We start from the raw sequence: 24,383 nt of genomic DNA on the forward strand, positions 1-24,383 counted from the left end.
TCAAATTTACATATTCTTTATCCGCTAGTATAGAGTTATTTAATTTCCAAAACCCTCTTCCTTTCAAAAATTCATTTGTTTTAACACCCATTACAACTGGACAGTGATCTGAACGATAACTGTTTTCAAATTTTACATAAGGAGCCGAATTTAGTAACGATTCTGATATTAGGAAATTATCAAGTCTTGCCTGTTTTATTGGATTTTTCTTTCTCCAAGTGAATCTTTTTAAATTTGGATTGTTTTCACGAAAAATATCTTTTAAATTTAGTATCTCTATCATCTTTAATACTTTCATTCTTGATTTAGGGTTATTTAGGTTTTTATAGTTCTTTGAATCCAAATCCTTATCTAAAATTAAATTATTTAAAGTCACCACCTATAATCATACATTGTGATGAGTAATATTCTTGTATCATATTTAAAATCTTTGTATAGAAGACTGATGTATCCTGATTTGGTCCATATATATTCACTAACAAAAAAGGAAGATTGTCTATTACTACATCTAGAATAAGATAATGGCCATTGTCATCTTTATATTCATTAATCAATGTCAAGTCACAGTTATTATTAATAAGTGTAGCAACTCCCCGTGAGTTTGATTTGTATGAACTAAAAAAAGCCTTGTATCCCCATAATGCTTTTATCATGCTTTCATTTTTTGTGACAAAGTGTGTGTCTTGAAGGAAATAAACATTTATTTTTTTTTCTTTCAAAATTTTAAAGACATCCCTCCTTTTATTCATGTCCCCTAAACCTTGGCAATTTAATGTAAGTATATTTAGGAAATTTTCACATGGATAGTCATCCATTCCACAGTAAATGCATAAAAAAGTTTACTGTTCCCCAACAGCAAGAAAAAAAAGAGTTGATAAAAAAAGTAAAAATCTATATACACTACAGAAAAGTAGTTTTTAAGCTCAGACACACCTGCTGTCATTTTGAAAATGTGCAAAACTAGACTCAAAAAAACCTAACTTTAAGTTTATATTTAAAATGAAAATGTTAAAAATATAGAAAATTAATTTCAGTTGAGAGGATCTCTATATACTCAATTTCTTTCCTATTCAGTTCCTTTTTTTCTAATTACAATTTGTTGTAGTTACCATGTTCCCTTACCAAAATGAAATGTTTGCTGCAAGTTTGCGGCAAGCTTGCAGCAAGTTTGCGGCAAACAAATCTATGTACCAGAACAGTATGCCAGAGGTGTGCAGTAAATGCAGCTAGCAGCACACAGTATGCCACTTGCGGTTCATTGTGTGCTGCTAAGGGCACATATGTACTTCTAGCGGCACATTAAATGATCTGATGCACATATGTGCCAGAAGTATGCCACAATTTTCCCTTAGATGCCTTTTATTTATATAGTGTGCCAGAAGTGTACCAGGAATGTTTCTTTTAACTATCAAAATCACTGTGCGCCAAAAGTGTGCCATAAAGATTTAGGAATGACTTGTCTGTTGCGTTACAGACCTATCAAAGAACGGCTTATCAGTTCACATCCGGTTTAGAAGTTTGCGCCAATTTTAAACCAACTGGGTCCTGACTCATGACAGAAGAACAAAGAGGAAGGAGAATACAGCAACATAGACCACGGATAAAGAGAGAATGTGAGTATTTAAAAAAAATTGTATAACACTGATGTCTTTTTAACATAGAAATAAGACTTGACTGTATTTGCTGAGCCAGTTAGAATTTTTACAGTCCTTGTTTATAACAAATTGGGTCGATATAGAATATGTTTTTATTTTTTGTTCTATCCAGATGGACTGATGATGAATCAGTAAACCCTCCACAAAGAATAGATCAGGAGGGCATTTATCTGCAGGAAAGGATTCTGCTAACTAAGAGATGGACTAAAAGTAAGTAATCACAATTAAGAATTAGGTCCATATAAATGTTTATGTCATATAAACAAATAAACAAAAATTAATGATAAAATACACTTTACATTATATCATTTGTCAAAGAAGCATGTAGTTTTATTGAACGAAGTGTTGTTTTTGAATCCTTGTTTGTCAATCTATCCTGAAATGCCTTTTAATATGATTTTAATGCACACAAAACAAGATACAAATGTGGGATCTCTTAAGGTCAAAATTAGGTTTAATTCATTGCTTAAATAACTCTTGGTTTCAATGACAGCAATGCGAGTAATTTCTCTCTATCATTTTAGCAGGTACTTGCATAATGTTGGAATGGAAACCCCCCCCCCCAATCATGAAAAGTTAGTTGAAATGTCAGAGTAAACTTGAAGTACTGTACCAAGAAAGTAGTTAATAAATATTCCTATCAAATGTGTCGCCCGCATGGTTAGAGCGTCTGCTCTCGAGTCACGAAGTAAGGAGTTGAATTCCACTGTGGATCCTTCGGATGAGACTGTTTAAACTGAGGTCCCATGTTGCAGTAGGTAATGATCAAAAAAGATCTCCCTGCTCATTGGCCCTGAGTGCCAATTAATGTAGTATAGGACAAAATTTGTCTCCCACAGCAGATGTTGGCATCTCCATATAAGTGAAAAATTCTCATGAGGGACTTTAAACAATATACAATCAATCAATTAATGGAAAATGAAACAGATGAGGACACTCTTTCAACATGACATGGATTCTTCAAGGGGATTATGTTGTTGTTTTTTTAAAAGTGATAGAATCAAGACACTGAACAAAATTGTCGCCTTTACTGTGTAAATGATATTGTGAGATTTAATTTGTCAAAATACTTTAAATGTTTTTATTCATATCGTGCAGCACTATTACTTTGATATGTGCAGTTGAAATTCATTGTAAGAGGTGAATCTTTTCTTTGATGTAAAATGTTTTGTGATTGCATTTTGCATAATGACCAGTGTAAATTTGTGCCATTATATTATTCAAAGGTTGTGAATTTATTTTTTTAAATCTGTTTCTCTCTCTATCTGATGTATACAGTGTAACTGTTCAATCAACAGATTTTGTTCCGTACAGTTCAAGTTTTTTTTTTTTTAAACATTTATATTATAGTTAGTGTTATATATACGTGTACCTTTTTACCTTGAAATTTTCATAAATAATTTTTAAAATGGCTTAAATTTTCTTTTTTTATAGTACATGTATTACATGTTGCTGTCATGTTTAATCACGTTCTTTTAAAATTAATTTTTTTAGGTAAAGTATATTAGCTTATGGAATTGTATATGCAGAAATGTGCTACAAGTGTGTGCCACAAATTTGCAGTTAACTATATGCCAGAAATGTGCCGCAAGTGTGTGCCACAAACTCGCAGCTAAGTGCATAATGTAAGGATTTGAAATGTTTGCCGCAAATGTGCCAGAACGTTGCCGCAAATATGCCGCAAACTGTGTGCCAGAAAAAAATTTGCATTCGAAAAATCTATTTGCGGCAAGTTTGCCGCAAATATTTGCCGCAAGGTTGCGGCAATTTTGTAGTAAACTTGCTGCAACTATGTGCCAGAAGGCTTTTATTTTGGTAAGGGTTTATTTGTTGTTTTTTTTTTCTATTCAAGAAATATATCTGAAATGTAATTACAACAAAAATTAATCCATATCAAAATGTCGCACTTTGCACTGTATTAAAATTGAAATTATGCACACAGACTCCTCTCTGAGTTGAGTGATAGAATAGAAATTGATCAAAAACTTACAAGAACAAGTTTACACGACCCATGCTGTACGATATCTATACCGGAAATTGAGTCTTTGAAAAAACACAAAAATAATGACGTATACACTTGCAAATTCCGGAAAGTATCAAAACATGAACATAATTTGCAATTTATCAAGATATCATGTGCAGCATGAATATAGACATATCAAAAACCACTAAACCACTAGAATAAATAGTTTAGTTTATGCAGAATTACCGTAATAGTCAAATTCCATGAAAGTACACAAATACTAACTGATTGAAAAAGTGATTTACTTTAAGGTTGTATTTTAAGCTAGTGACTTTTCAAAGTTTTACATTTTGAAGCGTCAGACGGGAACCGACATATTTCTCGCCGCACTCATCCCAACCTCTGTGATGTGCGTGAAGCGTCTAGGACAGATCTAACTACCACACCACCGCGATTTCTTATGTCACTTTATAGAAAAATACAGGGCTTATTTTGTTTTGAAACTGTACCTTGCTTTTTTCTAAATTATTAGGATATTCAGCATACTTTATGTCCGATATGATAAGCATCGCCCTCAGATTTGTCTGGTCTATATCCCCCGTCAATAAAGTTAATCAAGATCCATTATTGGGTACTTGAAATTCATTAACATTTATCTACTAATCACTGTGTAAAACTCTTTCACCTTGTTTCACACTCGTGGCCATGCACCATCAAATTATCTTTCAGTCTTCCGATGTCACCGCATTACCAGCGCAATAAGGAAGCCATTTCGATGAAAACAATTCTAACATGAATATATCGAGCGCAGCGAGCGTCGCGAAGCGAGCTCAATATACTTACGTGTAAGAACAGAGGAAATTCTGAATGAAATCTGTACATACGTTAGGCAAATTTTTCTGTGAAACAAACCCAGAATTCCTTTACTACCCAATGTCCTTTGCGCGAATAAATAAATAAATAAAAACGAAAAGCATATTTAAAGACTCAGTTTGTAGAAATCTTTCAAAGAAATCAAAGAAACAAAAAATAACTCTGCAATGTTTTTCGACCTAAATTGCACTAGGTCTAGGCCTATAGTTTCAACCAGACGTTCGGCTGTGTCTGTAAGCTCCGACGAGCTCCGTGACGTCTCCTGACGTCGTGTGAAATCAAAGCTAGTCGAGATGTCTCGTGCTGCTTGATGTTTGAAGTGGCTGATAAATTTTTCAAGTGTTTTAATGGTACAACTGCGCTCGCCCCAACGGTCACACCGTAAAATATATTAATTGATTACCTGTATTACGAATATGCCATTGAAAAATGAAAATTATCTCATAATTTATCAGTAAAATTAATCAAGATTGCGTTTACTATTTTTTTTTTCATGAAGAATGCATAGGTGACTGAAATCTTGTTTTCACTCGTAACAAGATTCTTATTTTGATACGCGGCGATGAAAATTAAGGAGCTGGTAACACTTTTAGCGTGTAATAGGTGGTAAAGATGAAAGCAAATTATCTGATTTGTAACAACTTCGCCTAGACAAGTATTAAAGGTTTCTTTCTTTCTTTTCTTAAACCGAGAATTTCTTGCTACTTAGGTTGTTACCTCCTTTCCAGGTCACATGTGTTTAAAATAATTTTGAAAGAAATACCAATTTAGCAATAGTTTGTTTTAAGTTGTTTTATTATAATCTAAATTTATAAAATATGCACACACATATAACAATTTTTAACTTTACAAAACCATCGATTTCGCGATTTTTTCCCCAAAAGGAAACCTTTTCAAAAATAAGACTTTTCATACAAACGGAAAGTAACTGTTACTATTGGCAGTGATTGAAGCTCTAATTGCTACTATATACTATAATTATGAACATTTTTGAAAGTTTAAAATTGACAGGCAAGGATGAATATTTCACTTTTTATATTGTACCCGTTTTTCATTTATTATTTTTATTTTACAAAGAACTCAACTAATTACAGCCGTGCCGTTCAATTTGTTAAATACCGTATATTTTCTTTTTTTTTTTTTTTACAAAAATCGGACCGGTGAGATTTTTGCTTGATTTCTGTTTGACATTAGTTAAATTTTGAATTTGAAAATTAGATCAAACTTCAAGGTTAAGTTTACGATAAGAAATCATAATTTATTTAGAAAAGTCTTGTATTTTAAGAGATAATATTAAAGCCTGTATCTTCTCATTTAGAACTCCTGACCAATCGAAGTTAACGTTTTCAAAAAGTATGTCAAACTTAAAAGTCACGAGGTTAAAGGTAACAAGTTTCTCAGGGAGGTCTGTCACAGGTAATACACGTTTTAATATGAAAGCCCTATCTCTTTTCATTTAAAGGTTATGGTCAATTCAAAGTAATATTTAATTTTCTTTAAAGTAGGTCAAACATTAAGTTCAAGGTTGCAACGTTAAGGGCCCTCCACACTATGTGACTTGCGACGTATATAGAGAAAAATAATTTTACGTCCGGTTTTACTTCAATTTTACATCGGCGAATTGCCTGAAAACCGCTCGTAAGAGAGTCTTCGAAAGAGAAAGTATTCAGGACACTCATAACAATGAACATGTCATGGTCACGGATTGACCGATAGAAGAAGACTCTTTTACTATAAAAGACAGACAAATGATTTGGTTAATCTGTTGTACATAATCATTCGTAAACAACGAGTGCCGGTATGACTGGAACATTTAGGTTATTCATACTTCCACTGACATGATTATCGTCAACGGAGTCTGTGTTGAAAGTTGATATTTTTTCACACTAATTTGTGCGTTCAATAATACATCATCTCATTATGTTTATAAATATTTAATTTAATAAAATAGTGTGCGTTTTAAGTTTTCCTCTTTTACATGTATTTCTGTCTGGTTCAGTTTTTGAAAAGTTTTTGAAAAGTAGGTCAAACTTCAAGATCACGAGGTTAAAAATATAATGTTTACAGCAAGGTCTTGTCACAGGTAATACACATCACTAATATAAAAGCCTTCTTCTCATTCAAAAGTAATGGCCGATTCAAAGAGCATTACATTTTTAATAGGTCAAACTTCAAGGTCACGGGGTCAATAATCATACTTATCTAGAAAAGTCTTGCCACAGGTGATATAAATATGCAATATGAAAGTCTTATCTCTTTTGATTAAAAAGATATGACCAAGGCAAAAGTTTTTTTTGACGGACGCACAGGCAAACGAGATTAAATGCTGGAAATTTAGCTGGGGACCAAGTCACTGATGGCAATGCTCTTGTCGATGTGACGTCATTTCGTAAAACTTGACACATTTTACATGCAGTGAGAGCCAAATCAAGTAATATTTTCTCAACGAAAAATGTTTTCTATAATTAAATATTAAATAAATATTATTTACAAATATTTTATAAGCCATAAACTTGGATTCGTAGTCTAATTCAAGATTTTATTAATATTTTTCCCGCATAGCTCCTATTTAATTTGATACTACCGTATATTTGTATTCAAGTACATTCGAGGGTATTGTGAGAGTCTCAATAAATCGATATAGTGCAAGGGCGGATATGTACACTCTATGGATCATAGTAATTATGCTTTAACAAATCAACACTAGAAGTATTAAGGTAACTGAAAAGTGATGCGGAAATATATAGATATTGCAGAATATAGATAGTATCGCAGCACTTTTCAGAAACAACAATGCTTGTTAGAAATATTTAAAAACTAAACTTAGAATTTTACTTGGTTATGCCCTGAAAAACTAGTGACAATTATAGTTAACCTCAATACTGCAAGTAAATGTGCTAAAATCACGTGACAAGTCTAAATATAAAACCTAATCGCCAATATGTAGTTATTAACCATCATGAAATTATCCGATATAAATAATGTACTAAAAAATCGTTATCCTGATTATGATTACATTTTTAATCGCAAAAAAAAATTGTCGATATTTCTATTGCGCACCTTAACTGTACTGCGAATTTCTTGGATGTTGAGAATTCTTAAAATTCATTGAATTCGAGGTCCCATGTCGAAGTAGGTGTTTGAACGAAAAAGTCTGTGTCCAATGGCCTTGTGTGCCGGATACATGCTTGTGTTTGCATCCATTTATAGGCAAGTGATAGCGTTTCAATATGAATGAAAATTCTCGAAAAAGACGCTAAAAAACAAACAATATATCTATTTCAAAAATACCTGATCTTCTTTATACTGGAAACTGTTGTAGTTCCATACACTTCTTTTGCAAGGCATTCGCAGATACTACTGTGTTGCTCCTGTTCCAATGTACGACCATCCTCTTCAAGAAGATCAAGCAACTTTTTGTCGAACCCTGTCTGATTTTTATGTCCGACATTGACAAACTGTATCTTTCTTTGAAAATTGTTTTGTATTATATCCGGATGGTACCATTTACGAAAATATGAAAGGTGAGTATGGCTTTTTCTTGTCCATATAGGCTTACAACAGACTTTTAAGGAAGAATCTGTAATTTATGAAATACAACATCGTATGAACTATTTCATGCTGAAAAAAGATTTCTTGTAGAAAAACAAAGAATTTGCTTACTGATTTTTCTGTATATTTCTGGTACAATTTCCTCCTGAATGTCTGAAAAAACACCTCTTATAACAGGTGTTGCCATTTTACAAAAACAGGATTGTGAGGAATAAGGACCAACTGTAAATAAATTTTCTGAGTCTGGTATCGAATTTAGGATTAAATTTCCATGGAAAACCTGGTTCATTTGTGTACAGATCGGACGAATGAGTTGTTTCATTTCACCAGCGCATATATACAAATCAAAGCTGAATATACTTGCGATCGATAAAAGATCTCCTTTTGATGTTATTTTTCTCTTTGCTAAATGATCATTTAAAGCTTTGGCTTCAATTTTTTTCAACAACTCTTCTTTTTCGGTTTCCTTTTGTAATTTTCTTATTTTTTCTAATTGATCTTCGCCAACATAAGTTTCATAATCGACTAGTTTTTCATATATCGTTCTTAATACTTCGTCTTGTTGGTGTTCAGAAACATATTTTTCTATTAATTGAGTGCATGAAAGATTACCATATACAAAACAACTTAGAATCTCAAAAACAGAAAATTTCGACCTATCACAAGTTTTCAAAAAGGACAAATCAGGATAAAAATTTTCGGATTTCAAAACTTGAAAGTCGTTATGGAACCGCTTGTCAAAACAGCGTTTGTGATTTTTATTAAGATCCTTAAAATCTTTCCATTCCTCTTCTGGAACACTAAGTTCATTCAGATTTCGAAAGGTTGGAGTACACTTTTCTTCGTCATAGAGGACTTCAATCAGCAGTGGATTGTCTTCAGTTATTTCTTTCATCATCGGCCAAATATGTAATACTTTTTTTAATTCAGGGAGTATAAGTACCACTTCTCGTTCCAGTATTTCGGAGGCAGCATAAAGTTCTCTCAATCTAGGAATCCCTGTCTTTTGAAGCTCTGTCATTTCATCCTTGAATCTCTTTTCAATGGATTTCGTGTCTACTGATTCTGTATTTTTCATTTGGAAAAGTTTAAAATATTCTTGATTCTTAAGTTCTAATTCAGCTAGATTTTTTGTCTTCAACTTTTTATCAATTTCTTCTAAGGGTCCAGAATATGTTATTTGAAGTGTCAATGACTGTGTAGCAGACTCCGATATTTCAGCATCGTCACTGCAATAAAGAAAAAGGGGCATTGCTGCCATGTTAAGCATTTCGCTTGATGGAACTGAGCAAAATATCAAAAAAATATATATATAACTCGACCAACAAAGTGCCTTAAATGGCCTAGCAAATAGAAAAATTTAAAGAGCCTACTTGGTTTTAAAATAAATAATTTTGATGATTCTCACACTAGACCATTCTTTTTTATTTAACATGTGTAACATTTCCGTCGAAAATTAATGTGTATGAAGTCAAAATGAAATCAAACCTCACCATGGTTCCAAATACTGCCATATTGCAAGACTTCTTTTTGAAAAAGCAAATATGAAAAATTTAGAGAGGGATTTAGAATAAATATTTTTGATGATCCTCACCGTAGACCATATTGATTCATTACACATGTGCAATATTTCCGTCGAAAACGGATGTTAATGAAGTCAAATTAAAATCAAAACCTCTTCATGATTCGTTCAAAACACTGCCATATTGCAAGACCTCTTTTTGAAAGAAAAGTATCATAGATATCGAATAAAGAAAAAACGATTCAGAACAGCTTAACGTGTACACTATCTATAATACAAGTCACGTAAATTATGAGAAATGGGACCCTATTTATGGTTCGTGGATTAAGCTTTTTCATCGCAGCTAGGTTTAGGACTGCCAAAGGTAGATCAGTCTATGCAGACCTTTCGGGCAATCGATTACGACGTCACGGTGAAACTGCACAAATGAATCTCCGCGAATAAATAATGAATCTCTTTTTCATACACTTTTACATACAGTAATTTCTCCTAATTATTGTAAACATAAATTAATGCGTAACTTATCTTGTCATTACAACACTATTTGAATGTAAAATTAAAGTCAACTTGATCTCGCTGTACTGACAGATATGACGTCATAGACTAGTTTAACACGCAGTTTCTCTGCACTTAAGACGCAGATCAAGCTATAATTGCAACATATAAATGTGAAATTTAAAACTAAATAAATGTGATCGACTAAAATTGAGTCATATTTTTAATTATTTCACAGTCTCTACTATTTTGAAAAGTGCTGGGAGCAAGTTGTGCGCTGTTGATTTTTTCTGTAATTCTACAATATTTCAATGCGTATAGTGTAAATACACGAGGTTTTTTGCATCAGACGGTTACATTTTATATAATTCTCGTACATGGAGATAATGCTCCCAACACTTTTCGGGTTATTTGCCTTAGAGAAAACACAATTAATTTCTTGATAAAATTATTCGTATATCTTTGATTTTTTACGATCTTTGTATCCGTACATAATTTTTTCTAATTTTAACGATGTCACGTGACATACAGCTGATGTTCGTAAAGTCGCTGTGGCCAAACTCGGTTGAGACAACATACATACATATGCATTGGTACATATCCCATTAAATTTAAACTCATGCTGATAAAAAAGATATAAAATTATATTGCTATTCTCGAAATATTTCAAGGCATATTTCCTATGGGCGTCCTTAACCTAGCTGCGAACGCAAAAATACATCAAAATACACAACCACGGGGGGGGGGGGGGATTTTGATATGTTGAAGAGATTTTTTTTAGGTACGGACAGAGAAAGTAAAATCGATTTCGTACAAAAATGAATCCCATCAAAAGTCATTCAAAAACAGAAAGTGTGTTTAAATTTTAACCTTACTTATATGCCATGGGGTATTGATGAGAAAACTACGAGGAAAATTAACAAAGACAGACTGACCCCCACCGCCGAACTGTGCATGGTTTACTTTTTTCCTAAGCGGGGGACACAAATTCTCTGAATTAGCTTGTTTATATTGTTTCAAAAGTAAAAAAAATTCTCTACCAAGAATTTTTCAACAATAATAGTGTTTAGAGTCATTATACTTAGAACATGAGGATTTAATATTTAGTCGAAAAGATATAATTCTTAGTTATCAGTGTCATCAAGTTTTGCACTTTATGGACATCCTTATTCTTATGTTTGCCAAATAATATTGTTGTTCTGTCAATAATTACAGATATATTAAACTTACACACAAACTACTCTTCAATATCACTCCAAAGCTCTTTTACTAAATTACATTCATTAAAAAATGTTCAATTGAATCAATGTCAGTCTTACAGAAAATGCAAGCTGGAGACTCCTTTATCTTAAGTTTAAAAAGATATAAATTTGTTGGAACTATTCTATGTAAAATTTGAAAATGTAGCCACTGCAGTTTAGATTCTTGTGTAATTTTAAATGGAAGTTCAAAAATTTTACTCCATTCTCGCATTGTGAATAAATATCCATTTTTATTCCATTTTAAAATTGAAGTACTTGTTTTTTTCTTTCTATAAATAAGAATATCATATATGTCTTTACAGCCTTTCATATTAATATAAAACATCTTCACAGAACTGGGTATGTTTGGACTATAAGAAAAAAACATAGTCATTTGGTTTTTGTTTACAAATCTGTCTAACACAGCCTGTTTCAAAACTGAGAATTCAACAAAATTTGTTTTAATACCAAGATATTTAAAAGTGTCTAGGCTTAAAAAATTATTACCTAAGTTGAACAAGTCACTTATGAAAACAAAACCGAAATTAAAATAGTTTTTAAGAAAGACAGAAGACCTACCGATAATTATTTTTGGATTATACCATATGTGTTCTTGGAATATATTTTTTATTTTTCTGTTGCTCTACATAGTCTATTTTAAGCCAAATTTATATAATATATAGGAAAAATCTTTAAAAATCTTCTTCTCAAGAACCACTGGGCCAGGAAAGATGAAACTCATGTGAAATTATCCTAAGGTAATGTAGATTCATGTTTGTTCAAATCATGATCCTAAGGGGTAGGGCGGGGCCAAGATGGCCGATCAAAGTTTTACATAGAAATATATAGGAAACATCTATAAAAATCTTCTTCTCAAGAGCCACTGGGCCAGGAAAGATGAAACTCATGTGAAATTATCCTTAGTTGTGTAGATTCAAATTTATTCAAATCAAGACCGGGGATAGGGTGGGGCCAAAATGGTCGACCAAAAATTCTCATAGGAATATATAGTGAAACCTTTTCAAATCTTCTTTTCAAGTACTTCAAAGCCCTGATTAGTATATTTATGTAGAATTGTCCTCAGGTATTGTAGATTCTAGTTCGTCCATATCATAATATGTGCTTTTTTTAGCTGATGTGCTCAGGTGAGTGTTGTGGTCCCTGGGCCTCTTATTAAACACTTTACTTCATATGTGGAATTAATGTGCTTATTTAACAAAAATAATTTATAGCCTTCCCTGCAAAAGAAATAACAGGCGTTAACCTTAATCGGAACTGCTAAAACTGGGCGCCTTTTAATTTTTCAGGTCAATTGTAAAATCCAAGAAGGAGTATTCCATGAAACGATGTAAACATCTATGTAACTTTTATTTTAAAAAAAGCAATATTAAATATGTCGATCGATACTTTCAACACGTGGACATTTTACGAGATATCTCTCTTTAATTGCGTTGTGTAATTTGGGCACTAGAGACAACAGATTACAGAAATATTCAATAGTTTTCAATACCGGAATCATGGGACTGGAAAATACGCATAGAATTGCTAGGAACAAAACAAAATGTTGTACCCATGACGTTCAACTATATGTACATATACAACAAATTTCATGTTATTGTTTTATAAGACCTGCAGCTGTGCAGTCCTGCAAGTGTATTGTGCACATTGCTTCTGCAAGATATTGCATTTGACAACCGAATTGAATACATTTCAAGACAGCATTGCAATAGAAGGTGCCATGGTCATTTTTTTTTAAATAAAAAAGCATGATGTATTTATTAAGATACTGAGATTTTAATTTTAAACGAGTTTCACTTGGCTGAACACAAAAACAAACCTCTAAACAGTTTATCTAAAAAAAAAAAAATTATTTCTCTGGGTCTTCTCTCCATGACTTTTAAACGTTAAGCGTTTGTATTTTACTTCAAAGAAACGAACATACATTTGCAAAAAATGAAAAGAAGACCCAGAATCTATAAAAAATTAACTATAATTTCTAAAAAAAAAAAATCAAACTGTGTAAATGTGGTACTTCATCCTCCTTTGTAAAATCCACTTAATGTGTAACGCTGATAGCTCTGTAAGATAGGCTACCTGTTCAGTGTACAAGGTGTGAATAGTTTTTTGGTCTGAGCCCCGCATGGGGCGTTAATTTTTTTTGTAATGATCAAATTATTTGTCAGTTTCATTTTGTACTGGTGTATTTAATTTTTTAATTAGATAAATTTGGGTTCAGTTGCACAGAGAGCAAAATCAATTACAATGCACCTAATAGTGAAAATGCGCGAATAACCTTTTGCAACAGACTTAAAACATTTACTTCTTTATATTCCTCTGAAGGAAGTAAAATATTCCTTTGTGGAGATTTTAATTGTAGCTTTGAAAAGAAAAGTGATAAATCGCAAAAACGCTTATTAGAAATTTTAAATCATTTAGATCTTGTAGATCTATGGCAATATAAACATCCTCAGAGATATGGTGTTAGCTGGTGTGTTTCAGATAACTGTCCTAAAAGTAGAATAGATCATGTATTTGTAAGTAGCGATACCTTGAATTTCATGAAAAATATAATTATAAGACGCATACCAGGCACACATAATAAAAACACTAGAATGAGCCATCATAGATACCTTAAAACATTTGTGGATTTTAGTAAACAAAAACACGGTTCCTGATATTGGAAATTAAACGTATCTCACTTAGAAAAGACTGATTATAAAGAAGGTGTAATCAAAATTTTAAATGAATTTAGATAAATCGCTGCATTCTATTTCAAAATGGGAATTATTTAAAGTAAAAATTCGCGATTTCTCGATAAATTATGCAAAACAATCTAAACACAATATAAAAATGAAGATACAGTTAACTGAAAAGAAAATTGATGAACTTGAAAATCTTCCTAGCGCTCAAATTAATATGAACGAAAAAAGAAAGTTGGAAAAAGATTTAGATGAAATGCAAACTGAATTAGCAAATGACACACAAATAAGATCTAAAGCACAATGGATAGAAGAGGGCGAAAGAAAAACAGGTTATTTCCTTGGATTAGAAAAGAAAAATCAAGCTAATAATACAATTTTTGAAGTACGAAATGAAACTAAGACATTCTCTTCAAATTCTGAGATATTGAACGAAATGTGCACTTTTTACAAAAACCTTTACAGCAGTAAATTAATTGATAATACTGAAATATCAAAGTATCTACAAATATTAATTTCCTGAATTAGAAAATCAAGAGAAGGAAAAATGTGATGTAAAGCCTACAATATATGAATGTAAAGAAGCAGTTTATAATATGAAAAACAATAAATCTTCTGGCTTAGATGGTTTACCGTGAGAATTTTATAAATGTTTTTGGAACCTTATAGGCTCTTTATTTTACAAAGTACTGCTATCCGTTTTTGACAATAAACAGCTTACTTTTTCACAACGTATATCTCTTATTACAGTTTTATTTAGAAAAGGAGATAAGAATGATTTTAAGAATTAACGACCTTTAAGTTTAACAAACACTGACTTTAAAATTATAGCTTTCATATTTGCAAGAAGATTACAAATAGTTATATATCAATTGATAAGTAAAGAATAATCGGCATAGATCAAAGGACGATATATTGGAATTAATGCTAGAATTGTTTTAGATATTAATGAACATTGCATAGAAAATAATAGGGAAGGAATTTTGTTATTTATAGATTTTGAAAAAGCTTTTGATTCGATACAATGGAATTTTATATTTGTAGGACTCCAAAGTGCAATGGGACTCCAAAATCCGATGGTCACTCCAAACCCCGATGGTCTGCGCCAAACCCCGATGGTGTGACATGCCAACGTCCGATGGTGCGGAAATCAATTAACGTTTATTACGTCATAGTACCTCTGCACCAAACCTCAATGACACGCCATGCCAAGGTCTTAAAAACAAGTATATATAAATAAATGCGAAAACCAACCCTTATCTCTCAAATAGTTTCGCCAGATTAACGCTTGAAAAGTGTGTAATAACAATAACCTATAGATATCTTGGATGGGTGCAAGACTAACCCTAATCACTCGACTAGTGAGGACTGACCCAAAATCTCTAAGGTTGTGCAATGCAAGAAAACTAACCCTAATCATTCGAGTGGTGTGCAAGAACTAACCATAATATCTCTGGGAGGTGCAAGCAATAAGCAAAATCAATGAAATTGTACTCAAGTACAAATTCAAAAATGATGGCTTTTGAATGCAGGACAACGGTGTCAATGATTGACGTCAGATTATTGTGACGTCATAAACGTTGATTGTTCATCCGCACCATCGGACTTTGGCGTGTCAGACCATCGCACATTAGCGTCGCGCGTCTCATAGGAAACCAACCATCGGACTTTGGCGTGACCATCGGAATTTGGCGTCCGTAAAGACCGCGTGCCATCGGGGTTTGGCGCAGACCATCGGGGTTTGGCGAGACCATCGGACTTTGGCGTCACCATCGCACTTTGGAGTCTTACATATTTAATGTACACGAAAAATTTAACATTGGTGAAAACTTTATCAGCTGGATAACAATTTTATACACCAACCCAATTTTTAAAGTAAAAAATAATGGTTGGATTTCAAAATCTTTTTCTATGTCTAGAGGAATAAGACAAGGATGTCCTATTTCAGCCTTGCTACTTTTATTTGTCGCAGAAATATTAGCTTTTAAAATAAAAAATAATGAACATATTAAAGGTATTAAACTAAATGCAACTTCGCCAGATTTAAAAAATCTACAACATGTGGATGATATAACTTTAGCTTAAAAAGATATATCCTTACTAGAAACAGCAATTGAAATTGTTCAAACTTTTTGCAACCACGCTGGATCAAAAATTAATCTGAATAAAACACAATTTATACTAGGTAGTCTCAAGGATAGGCACTCAAATGTGTGCGATATTAATGTAACCAATGATGTTGTTCGCTGCTTAGGTATTTTTATTGGACATAATAAAGATCAATGCTACATCTTGAATTGGACTAAAATTTATGAAGATATGGAAAAACTGTTTCAATCATGGAAAAAGAGAAAATTAACAATTTGGGGGGGGGGGAGTCTTGTGTAGTTAATTCTTCAGCTATATCAAAGTTAATGTATGTTGGCTCAATATTACCCATTCCAGACAACGAGTTGATAAAAAAAAATTAAAAAGTAGCGTATTCAATTTCATATGGAACAAACGAGATAGAATTCAGCGAGACACTGTTATATGCAAACAAGAAGATGGCGGAATAGGATTAGTTGATATCGAACTAAAATTAAAGGCATTAAAGGCATCTTGGGTAATAAGAAAGTGATTAATCTTGCATATTAAATAAAGTCATAAACGGATACCTTAGCGAAATGAATATAGACATTAATTCTTTATTAACATTGTCTGAAAGATAACTCGAAAACTTCTCACTTATATCTAACTTGCCTAATTTTTATAGAGAAATATTCTGTTATTTTAATGAAAGCAAAAAGGAAATACAAATATCGGATTTATCTAATGTCAAATTTGCACGACAACCACTTTGGAGTAACATTTTGTATGAATTTAAAGGTAAAACGATATGCTTCAAAAATTGGATTGCAAGAAATATATTGTATACAAAAGATCTCTTTGACGAAAATGGTAACTTTAAAACGTTACAAGAAATTTCAAATACTCTGATAAATAAATCTAATTGGTTGTGTGAATACAAGAATTTAAAAAATAAAGTAACTAAACAGAGTAATATGTTTGATATGAAGTGCTGTGTTTTTACCAAGACAACCTCTGTATATTCATTCAATTTTAACAGTGGTCTTCATTGTATTACAGATGAAAAATTTAAGTTTTTCTATGAGAATATGCTGTCAGAAAGTTTAAATATCCATGTTATCAATCAATATTAGGTCGAATTTTCTGTGTTAGTAAAGAACACTGGCGCAATATTTATAGAAATAAAATCAAACTCATGTATGATAAACATCTGAGTGAATTTAATTATAAATTGCTGAATAATATTCTAAGTTGTAATTCTTTTCAAAAATGTAAGTTAAGAACAAATCCAAAATGTGAATGTTGTAGAAATGAATATGAAGATATCAAACATCTTTTTTTTAATTGTGATAATGTAAAAGGTGTATGGCAAAAGTTGAATATTGTTATGAAATTTGTTGTGCAATGGAAACATACTGTTATAGGATTTTACTTGGAAACAAATTCAAGAATTCTTTTTATAATACTTTTATATCATATTTGGCATATAATATATATAAATTTAAAATGAAAAAATAGAATAGAAAATATCATACAAGAAAAGTCCATGTTAGAAAAAATTATTAGAGGTTCATTAGAAAAAGATATAAATTTCATTTTAAATTTTTCAAAAACATACCAAGTTAAACTTTTAACAAATCTGTTATAACTTATATTTTGTAGTTTTTTTTTCTTTGTTGTTTTTATGCTGGTTATCCTAAATACCCGGGTTAACTGGCAATTGTAAATGGGTATTGATGAAAATTGTGAAATAAAAGATAAAAAAAAAAAAAATTACAATCTTCTATTCTACTTTACCGATATGTACGCTTACCATATTCATGTATGCGTTTTATCTATTCATGTATGTGTTTAATTTTGTGAAGCATTACCATGTTAAGAGACATGGTCATAAATGTTTCAATCTGACAAAGTATTTCAAACTAAATGAAACAAAAAGCCTATGTTTTTTTGTTAAATCTAACCAGCTATAGCCAGCTAACCTACTCGTGGACATTTATACCATAAATGTTTCGTACAAATGATTCCTGCAGATCATCCGCCAAATGCGCCCATCTTTTTTAAACTTTGCACATTTTGCTGTAACTTGTATTCTTTAAGATATTTTGCTTAAATGCAAATTCATTTTGATAGACTTTCAAAAGTCTTCTTAAAAGTAAAAAAAAAGTATAACATAAACTTACAAGTGAGAAGCAGTCTCAACATTAGTGTCTTGTTCATCTAGGAAGAAAAGGATGTAGATAAATATTATTCATGTTTTTAGTTTCATATTCTTAAACCTAATGCACAACTCAAACAACCACTGAGATTGTTTATTTTATCACAAAAGCTTAGAAAAAAACATTTTTTTGCTTAAAGTATAACGAGTGTTATGTTCCGCCAAAAATTTGTGTTTTGTGAAAGAACTGAAGAGACTTCGCTGTTAGGGTTAGGAAGCCTAAAATTTTAAAGTTTATTATTTAAATCAAAAAATAACCTCAAAACACTAGACACCATTTAAAAACTATGACATTTGCATTCAAAGATATCATATTTTAACGGCAATTATAATTATACATGACTGTATTTAGATTATCCATCGACGTACCATCAACTTCATATGAAATGGGCAGGTTCCTCTCTCCCTCTGAACTATTCAGAAAAATATATTTTCAGTCTGATATTTTGATATTTCAAACATTATGCATTATATTATTTTCAAAATTTGAAAGATTCATGTTTTGAACTGTTTGAAAGTTGAACTTTGAATTAAATAAGATATTTAGTAATAAATCTTTAGTATCCTACACTTCAGAAAATGTTATGTTTATGATTTTATAAATACGAGATTTGGTTTAATTATAATTTGAAATGTATGCGAAATCAAGCAGAATATTATAATCAATTTTAAGAAAAATCATGCTCTTACCTTATTTCTCTTACTGTTCCAATTATGTGATAGATGAAGAATAAAAAGTGATATTAAATACAAGCAATCACATTATTACAGAGTCTCAAAATTCACAAAAGATAAACAACAAAAAACTTTAAAATACATATATTCTGATATATATATATATATATATATCAGAATATATATATATATATATATATATATATGTGTAGGACTCCAAAGTGCGACGGGACTCCAAAGTCCGATGGTCACGCCAAAGTCCGATGGTATACGCCAGACCCCGATGGTTTGACACGCCAAACCCCGATGGTGCTGAAAACAATTCACGTTTATGACGTCATAATACTAATGCGGCAAACTACAATGCCGCACCATGCCAAAGATTTAAATAAGCATTAATAATTATCATTATGCAAAAACTAACCCTTATCTCTCGGATAGGTGCGAAACTTACCCTAATCGCTCGAAAAGTGTGTAGGCCTAACAACTATATAGATACCTAAATACCTTGGGTGGGTGCGATACTAACCCTAATAAATCGACTAGTGTGCGAGGACTATCCCTAAACCAATAAACTAAGAGGACTGACCCTAATCAGTTGAGTGGTGTGCGAGGACTAATCCAAATATCTCTGAAACATGTAAGCAATACACAAAATAAATAAAAGCGTATGCAAGGATAAATTCGGAAATGATGGCATATGAATGCAGGAAAACGGCGTCAAGGATTGACGTCGAATTATTGTGACGTCATAAACGTTGATTGTTTCTCCGCAATATCGAACTTTGGCGGACTGGCGTGTCTGACTATCGCACTTTAGCGCAGCGTGTCTCATAGGAAACGAGCCATCAGACTTTGACGTGACCACTGGACTTTGGCGTCCGTGACGACAACAAACCATCGGGCTTTGGCGCAGACCATTGGGGTTTGGCGAGACCATCGGGCTTTGGCGTCACCATCGGACCTTAGAGTCTTACATATATATATATATATATATATATATATATATATATATATATATATATATATATATATATATATATATATATATATATATATATATATATATATATACGCGGACTAGTTCCACGGAAAAAAATATTTAACGACATAATCGGGCAAAATGACACATGATATAAAAGAATATTTACTTATTCCAAGTCACGGGCATTATAAACTTAAAAATGTGAGCTTCCATTTACTCGAAGTTTGATTCTGTACAGTGTGAGTTGCCTTATCTACTCAGTATAAACATCCGTATGCCATTTTTTTCAAGCTTGAATTCTATAAACCAAGTAAACCAAAAAAAATATTATACTTTGCTTTAAACCCCAAATCTGCAGGTATTGAATAGATACATATGACGTTGGTCACTATCAATCACGTTTAAAATGTTCCAGATGATTTGTTCCCCTTAGCGAGGTTGGTTACTGATAATTAAAGGTTTTAACTTTTTGTTAAGTATATTTTTAATTTCTACACACATAGCTTATCTAAAAATCAATTTGAAAAACGTGACTCATTATGCTTCTTTTAACGCTATAGTACATGTACATTTAATTTGACCTTGTTGCATTAATATTTGTGTCTTAGTAAAAAAAAGTTACATTTTCGACATTTTCCCTCCATTATTTTTATCCAAACTAGAGGTACTGTGAGCATTGAACTCACTAAATGATACCCCCACTCTCGTGTGAATATAACGGCAGTGTCCATGCTTTGCTGTTGAAAACCAAAAATATATGTCGGATCAAAATAGGAGGTGCACAATGGCATCATGTAATAAAGATTCCATGAAAGTTTCATCAAATTTCATTCGTGGTACGAGAGGAGTTGCGGATAAGATGGGTACCCAAAAAAGTAACTTAAGGACGGACACGTCGATTACTATATACCCTCCCCCTTTTCAAGCCGGGTGGTATGATAAAGCGTGGAACAAAATGAACTGTAAGTCTGCTTTAAAACAGACACTTTAAAATTATGACTAAGAAAATGTTTCAAATTACTTATTACTTTAATTGACCTTTCTGCACTTACTGTTAAAAGCAAGAAAATTACTTGAAAGTCTTAAACTTAAGTATTTAAGCAGTAAATATGCAGAAAAGAACATAAAAATTGGGCGTATATGATGCATTTTTTTAAATATTACTTGGAGAAGTGTCAATATTATGTTAGAATTAATTTAATTTTTTCCTGGACTTTCAGAATTTATCTACTAATTTACTACATTTATGTACTAATTTACTATATTTGTCATAATTCGTTGAAAGAATTCATATGACATAATTTAGTAGATATTTTAGAACCAGTATAAGATATTTCACTGCAAAATTCAGCTTTGTGTGCAACAAGCATGGGCAAATTGGAATCTAAAATTAAACAGAACTGTATATGGTTGATAACGGGAAAATTGATCAATTTCTTCCGTTATACATTCCGCCACAACAGATATTTCCTGGCTTAATCCCACTTGAATAGAATTTAATCGCTTGTTTCATTTAATACAGTTCAATTTGCATAGTAGAATCCAGATTAAGTGTTAGAAATTAAAGATGATGCAGAATTTGAGAAATAACGGTCCAGACCAAAATCTGCTCTAAAAAGCTATGGATCGAACCTCCGTAAGCTTTTTACAAAGTTCTAACCGTCTTAAATTCCAATTTGCTATTTGTAGACACATTTTGGGATAACCCATGTTTATTACATTTTTTATCATGCAAATTTTGGATCTATGTTGGTGATTTCTTGGGCATAACGCATTTGACAGATAGTGCGTTGCTCCGTCAATACAAGGTACGTCATTTTAGCAGTTTTCACATATATGGCATCGAAGAAAAACAGAATATTTCTGTCAATACTTCAAATATAACGACAGAAATCTAAATGTACAATAAAAGCACAATATAAAGACACATTTGAAAAAAATGTTGAAAATAACGCGAATTATAAAAAATAAATGAGTAAAATTTGGGATTCCGCATGTGTGTGTTTCAATTTTTTTTTTGTTCTCCGTACTTCTCCAAAAGGAATATCAAAACAACGATAATTTAAGAAAGTTTTAGTACAGTATTTTGCACAAAATTTAATGAAATCTTTAAGATATGTGTTTCTGTAAACTTTCAATACTATATTACATCTGTAAGAGTAAATAATAGCAGAGTTTGCGTAATTTTTGAACAGCCGTCGTATGTTGGAATAGAGTTATTTAAACGTTTTGCGTGCTAAGTTTTCACTTAAGATACAGTAAAACTCGTTTAGTACGAAACGAACACGGATATAGCGAATTCACTGATACAGCGAAGTTTTTCTGGGTCCCCTGAAAAAAATCTTAACAAATCTTTATAAAATTTTACGATTAAAAAGAACTCTGATATAACGAATTTACGGATACAGCGAACTGATTTTGAGTTCCGCTGAGGTGAAGTATAAGGAAATTTACATCTTTTATAACGAATTTTCAAAGATCTCAAAATTTGTTAAATTGAACAGACTTTATTTTCTTTTTGCATTTGAATATCAAATTCAATTCATAATAAAGCATTAGTTATTACATGTAAAGGTATGTTTGTAATATTTCCTTCCCTAATATATTTCGTACTAGCACTTGAAAGAAAACATCCATATTTCGAATTCGCTATATATGGTTATACGAATTCGTTATACGGATATAACGAATTACGGATATAGCGAATTACTTTCAGTGGTCCCCAAGACTTCGCTATAACCGAGTTTTACTGTATTCAAATATTATCAAGGAAAAAGGCATTTTTTTCATGTTCTCTCTAAAATCAAATTATAACTAGATGCTGTCATAAGACAGTAATACCCGCACTAAGGTGTTTGCCTCTAAATGCACACTCCTACATATTGGGCGGCTTTCCAAGGAAAAAGTCAAAATAATTCTATATAATTTACATGTATTCATCAAATTGAGTATGAAATTCTCCCTGTGACCTATGACTCAGAACCTCTTATATTTATTTAACATGCTAAATTTAATATATACCAGTTTGGATTCTATTAATGATATTTATCTAACATGCTAAATTCAATATATACCAGTTTGAATTCTATTAATGACGTAAATTAGATTTTGATAAATGTTTTGCTCATAATAGGACCATTTCAAATTTATAATCCCCCCTTCCCCCTCTCGACACCACAATCACACAGCACATACTTTTGGGAATAGGCTAGATGGAACGGTTTTGTTAAAAACATCGTTTGTTATGAATAAATTTAAAATTTGTTCTTGTACTATGCATGTTAACATGTAAATTTCTACATCACATCACGTTGCGTCACCAATTATCATATTTTTAGATTAAACTCCATTCGGCACACCTTGGCCGATTCCCACTTCATCTGATAAGGTGACGGAATCGACGCCACGAAGGTTTGCCGAATGAAATAGCAATAGCACATATGCTGCAGTCTGGTGTGCATTGGATTAATTCATTTTGTGTTATAATTTGATTATATATTTCATGAAATTGACAAAACCTATGGAGGTCGGTATGTACAAGTTTAAGTATAGTGGGGGGTAAAATAAGCCCAAACGATTAGTTTTAAAGTTCAAAAAGGGTCAAAGATCATCGCATGCCACACTAGACGAATTTCATATTGTGAAGTTATCTCCCGTTGTCGATGTGACATTCAGTTACTGCCAATACTGGTGCGGATCCAGAATTTTTTTTTTTTTGGGAGTAGGGAGGGGGGTTCACATCTCAGTCAAAAAATTCCAGCCCAGAATTTCCTGACAAGCAGGAGAAAAAAAACTGAAAACAAATAAACAAAATAAAACAATGATAGTGGGGTCAATGTTTTCTAAGTTAGATGGAGGATGACCAAAGTCATTTTTTATTTGCTTCAGTATATAGTCTTGTTTAAATAACAAAGCAAATTCCAGGGGGGGGTCCAATCTCTCTACCAACTCCCTGTCCCTGAAATAGTATATTTTTTTCCATTTGACTAATTATACATATTTTGTTTCTTGTGTTTATATTATGTCTGTCTATTTGTCTGCAGAAATCATAACCTTGCCCATAAGTTTTAAGTGAGATGGACTATACAGATGGCTTCCACATTTTATAGGTTTATTTCTTGTGAGAATTAAGACCTTTTATTTGGGTACCATTAATCTTTACCTCTGATCGCTTGACCTAGGATACACATTTTTACAAGAAAAATACCAAACTTAAAACTTGGCCTAACTTTTGATCAGTAGGTGCTAGGGCTTTCACGCTTAATATGTGTATTCATTGTGAACTGTCAACAGGTATAAATATGTTTGACCTTGACCCTAGAGTTTGAACCACTTAAAAAAATAAACCTTGGCAATTAACTTTTGAACAGGAAGTACTAGGGATTACTTATTTCACATGTGCATTCCTTGTGACAAGACTCTCTTCTGATATCAA

The 24,383-nt window shown here is 32.0% G+C and overlaps 1 protein-coding gene across 1 annotated transcript in view; it reads right to left on the reverse strand.

Moving 5' to 3' along the window:
* LOC134282099 (uncharacterized) overlaps positions 1 to 18,352 on the reverse strand; it is a gene marked incomplete at its 3' end in the record, with an annotated part of 30,812 nt that extends 12,460 nt beyond the window's left edge. The window contains exons 1-3 of the mRNA XM_062764546.1: positions 18,254 to 18,352; positions 8,155 to 9,272; positions 7,783 to 8,071 (exon numbers count right to left, since the gene is read on the reverse strand). Coding sequence (XP_062620530.1) covers positions 7,783 to 8,071; positions 8,155 to 9,121 — 1,256 coding nt within the window. The remainder of the gene's footprint in view (positions 1 to 7,782; positions 8,072 to 8,154; positions 9,273 to 18,253) is intronic.
* Between the last annotated feature and the right edge of the window lie 6,031 nt (positions 18,353 to 24,383).

This window comes from Saccostrea cucullata, unplaced genomic scaffold (genome assembly GCF_032062105.1).
Source record: "Saccostrea cucullata isolate Sc308-1 unplaced genomic scaffold, CSIRO_AGI_Scuc_v1 ctg5563, whole genome shotgun sequence".
NCBI lineage: Eukaryota > Metazoa > Mollusca > Bivalvia > Ostreida > Ostreidae > Saccostrea > Saccostrea cuccullata.